The 16,920-nt window shown below is 39.2% G+C and overlaps 2 protein-coding genes and 1 pseudogene across 8 annotated transcripts in view; 2 read left to right on the forward strand and 1 right to left on the reverse strand.

The window, feature by feature from the left end:
- Positions 1 to 16,920, forward strand: part of LOC139951838 (uncharacterized) — a 102,750-nt gene that overhangs the window by 35,405 nt on the left and 50,425 nt on the right. The window lies entirely within an intron of this gene.
- The window catches only part of LOC139951757 (uncharacterized), a 49,709-nt gene continuing 40,098 nt past the window's right edge, over positions 7,310 to 16,920 (reverse strand). For all 7 annotated transcript variants that reach the window (XM_071950830.1, XM_071950831.1, XM_071950832.1 and 4 more), the window contains 3 exons: positions 16,602 to 16,754; positions 13,335 to 13,459; positions 7,310 to 13,243 (listed from right to left, as the gene is read on the reverse strand). In XM_071950830.1, coding sequence (XP_071806931.1) covers positions 13,115 to 13,243; positions 13,335 to 13,459; positions 16,602 to 16,754 — 407 coding nt within the window. In that variant the 3' untranslated portion in view covers positions 7,310 to 13,114. The remainder of the gene's footprint in view (positions 13,244 to 13,334; positions 13,460 to 16,601; positions 16,755 to 16,920) is intronic.
- On the forward strand, positions 8,992 to 10,002 carry LOC139951761 (uncharacterized; annotated as a pseudogene).

Below are 16,920 nucleotides of genomic sequence, written 5' to 3' on the forward strand. Positions count from 1 at the left end.
CTAGAAGACTAGCTATGTTTTACAAACTCGTCAATAACTTAGTTGAAATCCCTCTTCAAGACTTTGCTCAACATTCCACTCGACCCTCCAGAAAACACAATCTCCAATTTCATCAACTTCGTCACTCAACCAAAATCTACGGCAACAGTTTTTTTTCCGGCCACCATCAAAGACTGGAACGCCTTACCCGGTAGTGTGATTTCCAGCAACTCATTAGATATCTTCAAAGAAACTCTCGCTAAGCACTTCGAAAATTAAGCCATCCCATCCACACAATGCGCAAAGCTGGTGTGATGTGTCTTTAGACATTTTTTTTTTGCCGGCTCAACAATACAGATACGCGCTCTCCACCAATAGCAATAGCGAGACTGTCTGAGGTATTTATGAATGTACATTATTAAGACCCACGAAACCAATTAAACATATTATGAACAGTGTAAACAGGTTAACACTGCACTGTCTATCTGCTTACATTGAAGTGGCGAACCAGACGTCAAATAGCTGACATCCCGCACATAATACAGTAGATGCTGCGCACAGCTATTGCAGTAGGTAACGAACAACATCAATGGCCCTCCAATAGCCAAAGACAATTAGTTTCAGAAACATTTAAGTTTCCTTCTGGCAGGTGCAAGGCAATCTAGCTGTGAAAATTCTCAAATTTTTGTCCAAAAATGTATTAGCCTGTTAGTCATCTCCTTACAACAGCTAAGATTCGTCATTAATGACTAGAAAATAACCCTTTTTTTTTTGGGGGGGGGGGGGTATTGGTTCAACAACGCAAAGGACGATGAACATTCAATTCAATTCAATTCAATTCAAAACTGGTTTATTTTCATATAAAAAATACAACACCAAATAAAAAGTCAAAGACTAATGGCATTTGGTTAACAATAAAATTACATCAAAAATATAGTTATGTACAAGTTGATATGATAATACAATACAATAAAATAAATTACAAATATTACTAGAGTTAAACAGACAAACAGGAATTGGGAAGAACATCCATAGACAGGAAGGGGTGGGATTTGTGGACACAAAGTGAAAAACAAAACAAAAGGGAGTTTAAAACAAACAGCAACATTCTGGAGGCAAGGGAGATTTGGACACACATAGGAAATGAAATGGAGCTGTTATCATGAACTGATTGAGTTGAGCATCTAGAGCATTGAGGGGACTGGCGAGTTTGTATCTTTGAGTTTATATCTGAAGGTGTTCTAGTTGCCTGGTGTTTCTTAAAGTATGCTCTGACAAATAATTAGATTTACGTTCTGGGGGGAGGAGATGGCGATGATTATCAGAAGTGAGCAGAGATTTGGCAAATTTAAGAACTAGGTGTTTACGCCTTTCATTCAATGATTCAAGTCTAAAAAAAACTCAAGTGATCAAGATAAGACAAAATATTCGGATAAGCAATAATACGCAAAGCCCTTTTCTGAACTTTTTTAATATTATAAGCTTGTATTTCAGTGATTCCCGATGACCACACTGCAACACCGGATTCGAGTAATGGGCGAATGTATAGTTTACAAATAACAATGAGGTCATTGGCTTGAACTTGATTTTTCTTTAATTTACTGAGTATGTAAAGTCGTCGTGAAGCCATACTGACAATCTGTTGTACTTGTTGGTCCCATTTGAGATTATTTTGAATGGTAATCCCAAGAAGCTTCAGTGATGAGACAGCTTCAAGTTGCACACCATTGACATGCAGCTGAATGGATGAAACCGGATTTCTTAGAAAAGAAATCTGCATTACCTTACATTTGGAAGGATTCAGTTTCATATCATTAACATCACACCAATGCACAAGTGCATTAACACCAGATTGTAAGTTTGACTGTTCACCTCTGGGAACAATCTCAACCACACTGAGATCATCGACATACTTCCATCGATGTTGGATATCATTGGCAGCATCATTGATTATGGCCAAAAAGAGGATTGGTCCCAACTTTGTGCCCTGTGGGACACCACATGTCAGTCTCAGTGGGGTTGAGATTGCACCATGATACCGAACACTTTGAGTTCGACCTGTAAGAAAACTACATATGGTGGGGAGGATGGCTGGATTAACTTCCAATTGTATTAATTTTTCAACAACAGTTGTATGATTGACATGATCAAAAGCTTTGCTAAAATCAAAAGTACACAAGTTGACTGATGTTCCACCCTTATCAATGTTCTTATGTATTGTATCCATCATGTCAACAAGATAATGCGAAACTGAACTACCTTTCAGGTTACCAAACTGCTTTGGATCAATAATATGTCTTATGTCATTCATCATCCAATCAGCTAAAAACCCTTCAAAAATTTCTTGCCATAATTGGAGTTATAGAAATTGGCCGTAAATGATCAAAACTGGTAACCTTGGTGATTTTAGGCATAGGACACACACAAGCATCTTTCCATTTGGTTGGAAAACAACCAGAATTAAGGCAGGAATTAAAAATATGAGTTAATGGCTCTGATATTTCATAGGCAAATTCTTTTAGTAGTCGAATCGGACAATCATTTTGGTGAGTGGTTTTAGACGCATTGAGTTGACATAAATGCTTATAGACCTGATAGCGATAAATTGTAGGCGGCGGGAATTGTGACGGTAGATACGATGACAATGGGCCAGATAAATAAAAACTAGCATTTGCTTTTACTAGTCTTTTACTTAAATCCTTATAAATAAAAGTAAGGCTTAATATTGCTAGTAATTGGTCGAACTAGTAGTTAAAATCAATGCTTGAGGGACTCTTCTTATTGAGATGTAAATAAAACCGACATTTTACTATTATCTGATAGTTTCACAAGATACTGGGCCGTATAAAGGCCAGCATTAACAAAATGTCGATAAGTTTAAGATCAGGCATGAGAATTTGCTCAAATCTCTATAAATAACCTTTTACTGGAAAAACACCATTTACTTGAACGGATTAGTAAGTGGTCGGAGAAAAGCACAATAGCGGGGTATTCAGGAGTACAACAATAGAGGCATGGACTCACTGATCAATAGCGATTAACTGAAATGCAGGTGGGGTAGTTTCCACTTAGTCAAGTTTTTGATGGCAGCAGTGGCTAAGAGGAAACAGCCAGCCTCTCCACGCCAGCGCTCCAGAGATTGGTTCTTTTAGAGCAATTAAAGTACACAACAAATTTATAAGTAACATTTGAAGTTGGATCATTAGGCCAAGGGAAAAATAACCCTTAAATACTGACCCGATACCGAGCCATATATGCAACACTGTTGTGTAAGTAAAATCTCAAGCTCCTCATGCAGTAGCTTGTAAAAATACAAGTAATTGCTACAGTATGTTAGTAAAATGTCGTTTTTATTTATATGTCTATAAGTGAAAGGTAATCCAGCGAGCAAAATGTTCATGCCTGATCTTTTACTTTTCAGTCTGCTTGCTAATGCTGAACCTTTAACTTGATAAGTAATTGCTAGTTTTTATTTATCCGGCCCAATGTCTCTGCACACAACGGCGGAAGACCTGAACAGATCAAAGCAAAATGTGCATTTAATTCATTAGCCATATCAAGATTCGTTTTGTCATCAAATATAAGGGAGGATGACTGCTTCTTTAAACCAACCAAGTTACGAATTTGTTTGTGCCATTTTCCTGGTTCAGATTGTTTTAAATGCGAAATCTTTTGATCATAAAAATTAGTTTTGGCTGACTTAATCATTCTATGAATTTTGTTACGCAGCTTTTTATAGGTAACTGGACATTGTTTGAAAGAAACGTCACGCTGAATAATTGACCTGCGTAGTTCATTATTAAACCATGGCTTGTCATTAGATCTACGTTTAACAGTCACAAGTTCAAAACATTGTCTATACTTGACGTCGATGGTTTCTTGAAAACTCTCCACCATGGTGTCCGGGTCATTCGTGTCGTATAGCTCTGACCAGTCCATTTGCGTTATCCACCGTTCAAATGTACGAATGGAGGAGTCTCGAAAAGGCCGGTATGAAACTCTGCAGGAGTTTTTAATTGGAACTGTTTTCAGTGGTTGATAAAGGACGACAGCATAGTCACTGTTAGCGATAGGCGCTTTGATTTCAGGTTCATGGTAGTCATTGCTCAGATCAGTTAATATCTTATCAAGTACTGCATCACCTCTAGTTGACTCATTCACCACTTGCTTCAATATAGTTTGTTGTTCGAGCACACCGGTGAATAAGTCGTTGAAATCTCCCATTACCATTACTGATGCATTGTGAGTAGTCATAGTAACAAGATCAACAATTGCAACAATATGGCCACTTAGCTCATCTTTGTATTGCGATCGAGGGGGTGAATACAGAATACAGACATAGATGTCTCGAGTTAGTCGAACCGCACTTGATGATCTCAGGTGCAGCCACGTGGGAAGGAACATGGTTGTTAAAAACTTCCCTGGCGTTAATATCTTGATGAAAGTACAAGGCAACCCCTCCTCCCTTGCGATCACCACGATCCCGAGCAAACAGCTGAAAAAGCGGGAGTTGATGGGCAGAAGCAGGATTGGTTGTGGAAAACCAAGTCTCTGTAACTCCAATTATATGGACACTGTTGTCATGATGAAAGTCTGGATTCCAAATCACCAATTTTATTGCCAAGCGAACGGGCGTTAAAAAGCATCACAGTAGGAAGGAAATTTGTTGGCTGTGTCGTTTGGATATTGATCAGCACAGATCTGTCAATTCCACGTGATTTTACAATAGTGTTTTCTGGTCTGGTGACATTCAAAGTAGGAATTGTAAAATGCTCATCCAAGATATGTTCAGATCCATTCACACGAAGACCCGCTCGTTTACCTCTGAATCTAAAGGCCCTGTCACACCATGGCGTATCGCCTGAACGTAAGCCAACGTATGCGAAATATCGGAAATTGGTTGGTGTACGCTGATATAAGTTTGGGGTAAGTTGGGGATACGTCGTTTACGTTAAGAGCACGCTGGGATACGCTGTTAAAATTTTGAACACGTCGAGCCCGCGAAATATTTTTGAGCATGTTCAAAATTTATCGGCGTACTGAACGTGTGCTTCATACGTTCTGCATAAGTTCCCCGTAAGTTCATGGTACGTTAGACATACGTTGACATACGTTGATATACGCTGGAATACGTTATAGGAACGTTACTCGTTGGTTGGTATACGTTGGCTACCGGTTGGTTGGTATAACGTCGGCTACCGGGAAACGTACAGCCAACGTAGTGATAACGTACATATTGTGTTCTACAGTACATCTAGCGTATGTGCCGTACAGCCAGCGAGCATTCGGCGTTTTATGAACTTATGGAGGGGGGGGGGGGGGGGTTCAGTATAGTGGGTCCCTTGAGTAACTCATCCTCGTTTCTTTTTTTAAGTTTGCCCCTTTTCCGACGCAAAAAAAAATGTGTTCCCCGTTTTCCCGCAGTAAAAATTTAAAAACCTAACAACTGCAAAATTAAGAGCAACCATAAATATAAATATGAATAGCAAACTTGCGGGTAAAACCATGGGTAAAAACTCTTTTAAATGAGTGGTGGCTCTGAAAAGAGCCGGTTTGGTCTCGACGTTTCGACAGTATACTCTGCTCATCTTTAGGAGAATGAAGTCGAGCAGAGTATACTGTTCGAAACGTCGAGACCAAACCGGCTCTTTTCAGAGCCACCACTCCTTCAAAAGAGTTTTTACCCATGGTTGTACCCGCAAGTTTACTACTAATATTTATATTTATAGTTGCTCTTATTCTCCACACCATGCAAAGCTTCAAACTGCAAAATTCTTCAATATACTAAAAATATCCTTTATAATCACCGAAGTAACGGGAAACAGTCAGGGTCACGGCAACTGTGAAGAGTTCATCAAAAAGGAGTTTTATTCATGTCACACTTTGCGAAGGTTTTTATTTAAAATGTGCATACAGTTTAACACATTTGATCTTCATTTAGAAAAAACATCTCAAGATAATCCTTCTTCATTTTAATTTTTTTCGTTGAAACATTTCCCACCAAACGGAGCGGTTTACTGCGCGCGCTAATGAACACTCGCATTTTCTTGTGAATTCTGAAAGGGTTCGAGAGCGCTTTTCTGATCACGATTTTGCAAAGAAACTCTCTATCTCGAAATTGCGCACTGATGTATATGTTCAATACGCTACGGATACGTTGTCATCTCGTTATCACAACGTTGGCTGTACGTTTCCCCTTTAGCAGACGTACATCAACGTATACCAACCTACGAGTAACGTTCATATAACGTATGTCAGCGTATGTCAGCGTATGTCAACGTATGTCTATCGTACCATGAACTTACGGGGAACTTATGCAGAACGTATGAAGCACACGTTCAGTACGCCGATAAAGTTGAACATGCTCAAAAACAAATCGGCGGGCTCGACGTGTTCACAATTTTAACAGCGTATCCCAGCGTGCTCTTAACGTAAACGACGTATCCCCAACTTACCCCAAACTTATATCAGCGTACACCAACGTATTTTCGATATTTCGCATACGTTGGCTTACGTTCAGGCGATACGCCATGGTGTAAAAGGGCCATCACTAATCCTCATTTCTTCATGGTCGGTCGTGCTGAACGCACCAACCCATCAATACGTTACTCATATGCTTGCATACGCTGCGATACGCTGTCAACAATTTGTTATTTCGTTACGTGAAACGCTTTCAATGCGTTAGTCATACGCTATGTGTACATTTAATACGCTATGGATACGCTATGGATACGTCCTTTCCATCACGGATGTCGACATTTGCGATGCAATTCGTTGGGAAGTTGGACGTTCTTGGACTTTGAAAATATTCGAACTATTTTGTGCATACGTTGGCATACGTTCAGGCGATACGCCATGGTGTGACAGGGCCTTAAGGAGACTGTTTCTCTTGAGCACATCAAGTAAATGGCGAGGAATTTGGGAGGTAGATCGATATGAGAAAAGTTGGTGTCTTGAGTAAGTTATACGTTTCTTGTCGTGTATCTCAACATCCTCACTACTTTCTCAGGAAGGATATCTGGTTTTGCTATTTAGGAAACCGAACGTTGATCATAGCGAATTTGGGGTTTAGATTTTTGCTTAGTTACCATACGAATTTTTACATTGTAAAATAATTTGCACCGCGGGGTTGAGACGGGAAGCTAATCGAACGCACCAATAGATAAACATTCATGAAACCAATGCACCTTTCCAGTTCAAAAATTAAAATAATATGATAAATTTCAAGTAATATTTGCAAGAATGCGAAAAAAAGTAAAACAAAAAGAAGATATAAGAAAACGATTTAACGACAGTCATCCTGAATAAGTACAGAAAATACATTTGTGAATTTGTTACTCATTAATAGTTTATTATAAAAGATGCCTAGATCTATGTCAAACTTCTACAGGTTTGACAGTTTATGTATAATTGGTGGATTACATAAAGTGCTTACACTACCAGCAACTTTTCTGTTCTGTTCCTTTAACGCATTCATACGCCGTATGGAATAACCATCCTGGGCACGGCTATCGTTTAAATGTATTTATTAGAACTTCAGTTATTACACACTTATTGTAATTATTATTAATAGTAAAGACAATGCGCAAAAACGTATCCACCCAAGGGGTGTTCAAGGCGCTAACAAGAAAACAATAGTTAATTGATTACCAAATTAGCTACATCTTTCGACTTCACGCCGATGAGCGAAAGGGTCAATATTAAACACCACATAGAGTGGAGTAAATATCGTCCGTCCAATATTCTGCCTTCTGTTTGAAACGGGGGTCGGCGCGTGAAGCCAGGCAGAAGAGTTTGACATTGTGATTGAGGTCATATGATTTGACATTTTTGACTTTTGTCATAGATGGGCAGCTCAGGATCCAATCCCAGCCACCCCAAACCCTTTGACCCCCTTTCACTCTTAAATTGATTATGTGGCACTGTTCATTGACCCTTTCCTTCAGTAAAAGATTTTACAAAGCTGGTGCGGCCCTTCAATATTGGGCAAAATGACAATTGCACCCGAAAACTACTTGAATCTGCAAAATTAAATACACCATTTTTTTTTAATGAGAATTACTATAATATAGATTTTCCCGCCAGTTTTAGCAAGAAATCATCTAATTTCATTAAACTGCATTAAATTCATGCATTTTCCTCTAATCCCCTTTAAAGACAATGGACACTATTGGCAATTGTTATTACCAGTCTTCTCACTTGGTGTATCTCAACATTTATCATAAAGTAACAAAAACATTTGAAAATTTGAGCTCAATTGGTTGCGAGATAATAATAAAAGAAAAAAACACCCTTGTCACATCAAGTTGTGTGCTTTCCAGATGCTTGATTTCGAGACCTCAAGTTCTGAACCCGAGGTCTCGAAATCAAATTCGTGGAAAATTACTCCTTTCTCATCAGTTGAAAGGAAGCTCGCTGCCAAGCTCCTCTCCCTAAACCGTAGCACTGCCATATCCACTCCATTGTACAGACATCTCAGGCCTTAGGCCTCGAAGTGCCCGAGATTCTTTGGTCAGCTAAAGATTCACAAACCAGACAAACCGCTCCGCCCTGTTGTCTCCTCTCGAGGTTCCCCTACCTACAACCTCGCCCAACACTTGACTAAGCTTTTACACCCACTTGTGGGCAAAACACATCACCATGTACCCAATTCAGCAGGGTTTATCGATATTATCAAGGGAATTGAATTACAGTCATCCGATATATTAGTGAGTTTTGATGTCAAATCTCTTTTCACTAATGTACCCACCGATGAAGCTTGCCAAATAACCAAAGCGGTTCTAGAACAAGATGAAACTCTAACCGATCGAACCAGCCTAACGCCAGACCAGATTCATGATCTATTAATGACATGCGTGAAGTCCACATACTTACAATGGAGAGATGGATATTACAGACAGGCTTTAGGAACTCCCATGGGGTCTCCTATCTCCCCAGTCTTAGCGAACATTTTCATGGAAGATTTTGAACAGATGGGTACCGCTCGACTCAAACCCAAACTTTGGCTCCGATATGTGGATGACACGTCACATCATTTGGTCACATGGATTGGATAACCTTGATGACTTCCTTAGTCACATTAACCGCCAACACCCTAACATTCAGTTCACCATGGAAACTGAGACATCCGATTCATTACATTTCCTTGATGTACTCATTTCCAAGGAGACTGATGGTTCTCTAGCACACTCCGTATACAGAAAACCCACCCATACAGACCGCTACCTCAACGCTCGGTCATTCCATCCTCCATCTGTGAAAGCCTCAGTGAACCGGACCCTACCTCAAAGGGCACACATTATTTGTGATAAGGAACACTTACCTAATGAACTGGAGCACCTTAACACAGTGCTAAAAGCGAATGGGTATAAACCAAACAAACGAGAGTCCCTTTCAAAACACAACTCTCAGTCTGCACAATCCAAAGATATGCCCATTGCGGTCCTTCCGTACATTGGTCATACCTCACACAAAATTCAACGGATCCTCTGTGAGGCCGAAATCAAGGTCTATTACCGAACTCGCAACAAGTTGGATAATTATTTAGCTACACACTCACAAAGACAAGCATGACTCTAGCAGTCAGGCAGGGGTCTATCGAATTCCTTGTACCTGAGGTAAAGTGTACATTGGCGAGACAGGTATAGAGACCTAACTACTAGGCTAAAAGAACATAAAGCACACGGCCGCAGAGGGGAATATGACAAATCTGCCATTGTCAAACACTCCACCGATTTAGACCATGTCATAGATTGGGATCAGGCTCGTATCATAGCACCTGAGAGACATTGGTATACAAGGCGCATAAGGGAAGCTATCGAAATATACAGACACGACACTGTGCCACAAGATATCGGCTATTTCATCAGCAGCATTTGGCATACTATCCTACCACCCTCCTCCTCTAACAACCCCCAACCTACTGACACGCCTCACTACACCCGAGAGGTTTCTCACACAATGGGCAACCCTAACAATAGCCCTGAGCCCGCCAACCACACAACCAATCAGAGCATTGATTGACCTGCAGTGGATCCACTGAACCCCTATAAACAAGCCCACTCTTCTCTTACCTCTTTATTCTCCTGACGATGACCAGAGCAAGCTAGTCGAAACATTGAGACAAATTCAGAACTGACTCCGCGGCAGTACAGTTATTACGATCTTATAAGCTAAAGTAGTAGTCCAGTCTAATTTCTATACCATCCGCCCTGGTAATAGTTATAAAAGCAGGACAGTTCTTTTGAGAACTGAGAAGTCTCCCGAACCCCTGATTATCTACTCCGCGGCAGTAGAATAAAGCAAGACAGTTCCTTAAGAACAACTCTACCTGGCAAGTAGATACACACATGGTGTTACCGCAAACCAAATATATATTGATACCCCACCATGCAATGCCTCAAATCCTATATACTTCTTTCTCGATAACTACTCCTATTCCTTCATCATTCAATGATGATTAAGTTTAAATTTCTGTGTCACTGACTTCTGTGTTACATACTTGAGACTTTTCCCTTTTAGATAACGTTTTGTGCCACTGCTGTAGTAAATGCTTTGAAAAGCACAACTTTGAACCCAGGTTATTTGAACAACCCCAGTTAATTAAACAACCATCTTGAACAACCCCAGTTAATTAAACAACCATCTTGAACAACCCCGGCTATTTTAAACAACCATCTTGAACAACCCCTGCTATTTTAAACAACCATCTTGAACAACCCCGGCTATTTTAAACAACCATCTTGAACAACCCCAGTTATTTTAAACAACCATCTTGAACAACCCCAGTTATTTTAAACAACCATCTTGAACAACCCCAGTTATTTTAAACAACCATCTCGAACAACCCCAGTTATTTTAACCAACCATCTTGAACAACCCCAGTTATTTTAAACAACCATACTGAACAACCCCAGTTATTTTAAACAACCATCTTGAACAACCCCAGTTATTTTAAATAACCATACTGAACAACCCCAGTTATTTTAAACAACCATCTTGAACAACCATCATGTTTTCAACATATCTCTTTGAACCCAGGTTATTTGAACAACCCCAGTTAATTAAACAACCATCTTAAACAACCCCAGTTAATTAAACAACCATCTTGAACAACCCCGGCTATTTTAAACAACCATTTTGAACAACCCCGGCTATTTTAAACAACCATCTTGAACAACCCCAGTTATTTTAAACAACCATCTTGAACAACCCCAGTTATTTTAAACAACCATCTCGAACAACCCCAGTTATTTTAAACAACCATCTCGAACAACCCCAGTTATTTTAACCAACCATCTTGAACAACCCCAGTTATTTTAAACAACCATACTGAACAACCCCAGTTGTTTTAAACAACCATCTTGAACAACCCCAGTTATTTTAAACAACCATACTGAACAACCCCAGTTATTTTAAACAACCATCTTGAACAACCATCATGTTTTCAACATATCTCTTTGAACCCAGGTTATTTGAACAACCCCAGTTAATTAAACAACCATCTTGAACAACCTCAGTTAATTAAACAACCATCTTGAACAACCCCGGCTATTTTAAACAACCATCTTGAACAACCCCGGCTATTTTAAACAACCATCTTGAACAACCCCGGCTATTTTAAACAACCATCTTGAAAAACCCCAGTTATTTTAAACAACCATCTTGAACAACCCCAGTTATTTTAAACAACCATCTTGAACAACCCCAGTTATTTTAAACAACCATCTCGAACAACCCCAGTTAATTAAACAACCATCTTGAACAACCCCGGCTATTTTAAACAACCATCTTGAACAACCCCGGCTATTTTAAACAACCATCTTGAACAACCCCGGCTATTTTAAACAACCATCTTGAACAACCCCAGTTAATTAAACAACCATCTTGAACAACCCCAGTTAATTAAACAACCATCTTGAACAACCCCGGCTATTTTAAACAACCATCTTGAACAACCCCGGCTATTTTAAACAACCATCTTGAACAACCCCGGCTATTTTAAACAACCATCTTGAACAACCCCAGTTATTTTAAACAACCATCTTGAACAACCCCAGTTATTTTAAACAACCATCTTGAACAACCCCAGTTACTTTAAACAACCATCTCGAACAACCCCAGTTATTTTAACCAACCATCTTGAACAACCCCAGTTATTTTAAACAACCATACTGAACCCCAGTTATTTTAAACAACCATCTTGAACAACCCCAGTTATTTTAAACAACCATACTGAACAACCCCAGTTATTTTAAACAACCATCTTGAACAACCATCATGTTTTCAACATATCTCTTTGAACAACCAAGGTTGTTTAAAACTTGATGTTTAAAAATTTGAGCAACCAAATGCATAAACTTTGAACAACATCGGTTGTTTAAAAGTGGTTGTTTAAAAAGATGTTTAACATTTTGAACAAGCAAATGTTTAAACTTTAAACAACCTTGGTTGTTTAACATTTTAAACAAGGTTGTTCATGTGCCCTGGTTAAACAGCGGTTGTTTAATATTTTAAACAGGTTGTTCAAAATATTTCTAACTGTGTAGAGTCTTCGTACTTGTCATCGAACAATTACCCCAAACAGAACTAGCATAAAAACAGAACTGGCATAGTCCAGATACGGTTGAATGGTTGTTTTGTACAGGGTAGCATTATGATAGACCGATTGATAGTCCTACAAAGTTGCAAGATAAAGCTTGATTTTTATGCTAGTTTGTGCCTTTAGTTGTTACTTTTCACCGTCATTTCCTTCCATTCGTAAAACCAGCTCTAACAATCAGTTACTTCACACATCAGATCGACTTCACCGTGCTTTACCAGGAAAAACCCTTAGTTTCCCATATAACACCCACCCAAGTCTCAGGGATCTCAATGTCCGATCAGAAATCCCTTCTCAGTATTGATTCCCCTTTTTATAACCCGCAGAATACTTGACCGTCAGACTGCTTCACAACGTTGTCGCGTGCTGTTTTTGCACGTATTATACTTCCACGGAGTTACTATTCTTCAATTAGTAAAGTCATGCGGCTGCATGCTATCCAAGATTTCCTGGCTAATAAATACTTACCCTTTTCATTCAACAGACTGTTGTTTCTTGAATCGTTTTCCCACTTCTTTATTTTTTATAAAGAAATTACTTAATATCAACCCTTAGGACTAACAGGTTGTCCATCTTTGGTTCTTCGTGGTGTCTTGGGTTTTTGTCCAACCGCTTCAAAAATCTATGCCTCCAAAACAAAGGTAGGACCACCAGCACTATGTTCTGCAAATAAGAAAGGTGAAACTTTTATTTTACTTTAAAACCATGCATGAAAAAAGCAACAATAATAAATACAACTGCATGTACAACCTACCATCAATAAGCTCGTAGCAATCACCAGATAGGTCAAGGTACCTGTTCCATAAGTGAGGTTTGGCATCGGCGTCGTTGGTTCATTCAAGCCAGAATTGGCACAATCTGTGACTTCTTGTGGGTTAGCTGAAACAAAACAACTATACTATTAATATTGAGGTAATATAAAAAGGGTGATATAAAAAAAAGTGGTCAGTACTATGTATTATAACGCATTACTTTACATTACGCCCATTCCATAAATCGTACACAAGGGCCTACCAAAATAATCAACATCAAACCATTACGCAATCAGAAAATAATCAAAAAGCTAAAACCTGAAATTCCCAAAATAAGCACACACAAATTGGCAAAAACCGAGAAAATACCACAATCCATAAAATAGATAACACAATTGATCTATCATGTCTTCCGATACGGTAAAAAACATACAACTAACAAAAAATCATTAACATTAAAGGAACGGACGAGTTGGTCTTGGAAAAGCGTTTGAAACCTTTGTTATGAAATGCATATGGTTAGAAAGATATTTTAAAAGCAGAATATTATAATGATCCATACAAGTATCACTCGAAATTGCACGGTTTTCCTCTTACGTCGCGAAGAAACACGGTCGGCCGACTGTGCGGCACATTAATGTAGCCCGAGACCTAAATGTAGCCTGACCTAAATGTAGCCGCAAACATGTACCTAGATGTAGCCCGGACCTAAATGTAGTCCCAAACATTAAGGTGCCGCACAGCCGACCGTGTTAGACCAACTCGACCGATCCAAGGCAAGGTGTTCCTTTAATACATTACGATACATTAACCCACACCTGTGACGTCATGCTATTGTTAAATCGCTCCATCATTTTGCACGAATGGCGCGATGGGTACATCTATTCACCCATTGTGCATAAAAGAGTTGGAGAATAAAGTAAATGAAGTCAATGACGCCATGGACCATATATTATTTTGTTTTTAATGGTTTTTAACACAGGTTAATAGAGCTACACATGTATTGCAAATTGATCGTTAACACTTTCCACAAGTGAACAGCTACATTATTAAATTATTATTTAGCTGAGATGTTAAAAAATTGTTATAGAACTACAACAGTAATTTAAGCAGGTCTTAAAGTCAGATAAATCAATTTCATTTTAACCAGTATTTTTGTTTTTTGTTTTTATTAATTCAAAATGCTTAATTTATCATACACAAACATGGTAAGTGAGTAAAGTCCCTAAAATTTAAGATTGCAAAGATACTTTTTTTCACTATCATCATAAAATAACAGGAATTCAACTGAAATTGTTGATCATAAAGGTAGCTTAAATTTGTTTATTAAAAATAAATCTGAAATTACAGGCTTGTACGCGGGTAGGTCACTTCTTTTATCTTCACCTTTTGGGTTTTTTGTAGACCGAGAAAGTCGGCTACAACATCATCTGATAGTCTGTTTCTATCACTAACTTGTATAAATTTACTTAAAGTCAAGAAACAAAATCACTTATCTGCTGCCACTTTCGCTCCCGATCTATGATGCCACTATCGAAGGAACGAGCATATTTCCTAAATGTTGGTCTTCGTCCATTGTTCACACACCACCAGTGGTGTTCACTGGAGTGAACAAGCTTACGTAATACATACAAACAATTGACTTAAAAATAAAACAATATCGCGCCATTCGTGCGAAATAATGGAGCGATTTTAACAATAGCATGACGTCACAAGTGTGGGTTAAGTCGCATAATGCCCTCGGTGAACGCGCCATTCGTGGGTACGAATGGCGCGCACCTCGGGCATTATCCTATACCTACTGTACTTATTAAGGTGGGGTGCAACAATAATAGCATAGTTAGTAAAAAGCTTGTAAAGAAAAGTCATCCAAGCATCGGGTTATCATGGTTGCTAACACCGCGTTCATACTTGATCCTGCTAGGAGGGTCAAAGGAAGATCTGATCTCCAAAGGGCGGTCAAGGGGAGATCTCCGGCTAGTGTGAACGCGATCGGGATCAGGATCAGGATCAGATCCTCCTTTTTGACCTCCCTTTATTGCGAGATCAAAAAGAAATCAGATTCCGCAAAGGCGATCAAAAAACAAGTGTGAACGCAGATCGAGATCAGAGTCCTGCAATTTAAGCTGCTTACATCCGGCCAACGCTCTGCAATCTTCCTCCATGGTGTAATGTACATGGGGATTGTATACATTGTGCATGTGCACTCTATCGTGAACTGGTCTTTTTTTACGGTTTTTTTTACCGTGGAAGAAAAGATCTCACGCCTATTCAAAAGCTCGATCCCCAAGAGGGCGATTAAGAAAAATACCGTCACCGGATTGCAAAAGCAAGGACTGGACAGGGCCTGAGACAGAAACAAGCTGACATAAAGACGGTGGGCAAGAGAACAAGTATCATGTTTTTGTAAGTATGCAAAAAATAGTTAATGACCTGACGTTTCGACCCTAGCAGAGTCTTTCTCGAAGGCTAATTGACAACACAACAAACATGAACAGGTAACTAAGTCAAACATAAGCAGTGAAGTGGAAATACATGAATGGGGTTAGAAAGCATACATAAAAAAGCAGGGGGTAAACAATGAATAGGGGGACAAAAAGGGGGGGGGGGTGAAGGGAAGGGACTGGCTTGACCACAAGCAAGAAGATGGAAACACAAAGGACAACATCAAGGGTGGTGAGGTTGGGTAAAAAGTAATTTATCAGTGAATGAGGCTCAGGCTAAAAGGCTTTGAGGAAAAAAAGGAGACGGCAAAACAAAAAGTTTATTAGTCGTTTCCTTCGTGGATGTTCAGACCATGGGGTTGAATGGTCTGGAGGCGTCTAATCCAGAGTTTCTCCCTACTCAAACGCACAGTCTCTCTGTGGTTGCCTAGTGCCTCTATGCCCTGTAAGATCATATCAGAAATGGAGTGATTAGTAAGATTGAAGTGAAGACCTACAGGTGTATCTAGCTTTTGGGTCTTGACTGTAGATCTGTGGCCGTAGAAACGCCTCTTGAGGGTAGTTCTTGTTTCACCTATATATTGAACACCACAGACTCTGCAAGATATGAGATAAATGAGATTAATGGTAAGTAATCATTAATTCTGAAATTAATTCTAAACCGAGCAGGGCGAGCCAATGAAAACCTAATGAATTATCAACCAGGCCTATTTGGCAACCTGGAACTTCAAGATTTAGGTAATTTTCAACCAGTGTTTTTCTGTGAGAGTTTGAAATTGATATTGCCAACTTTGAAAAATCGTAGATACGCCCTGTAATACCTACCAGTCACACAAACATGTTGAGTTTTGAGGATCGTCACTTCGATGTCTTCAAGGATACTGTTGTTTGCTACACACTTCAAGATTAAGTTGTTTCTTTCAAGTGATGCCTTTAATGTCACATCGGAGTTAAACGTGCCGGTTACAAAGAAACATTCTAAAAAAAGAAACAAAATGGATTTAATTCAAAATATAATTAATAATTTGCTCGGTTAGAACAAAACACAAAGCTGCTAATAAATAATCGCTCAAACAGTAGCGGCACAGACCAAGTGAAAGGCGACGGACGTGAAATCCCAAAACGTTGGCGGCAAAGCGATGGC

The sequence above is a fragment of the Asterias amurensis genome, chromosome 19, assembly GCF_032118995.1.
Source record: "Asterias amurensis chromosome 19, ASM3211899v1".
NCBI classification, from domain to species: domain Eukaryota; kingdom Metazoa; phylum Echinodermata; class Asteroidea; order Forcipulatida; family Asteriidae; genus Asterias; species Asterias amurensis.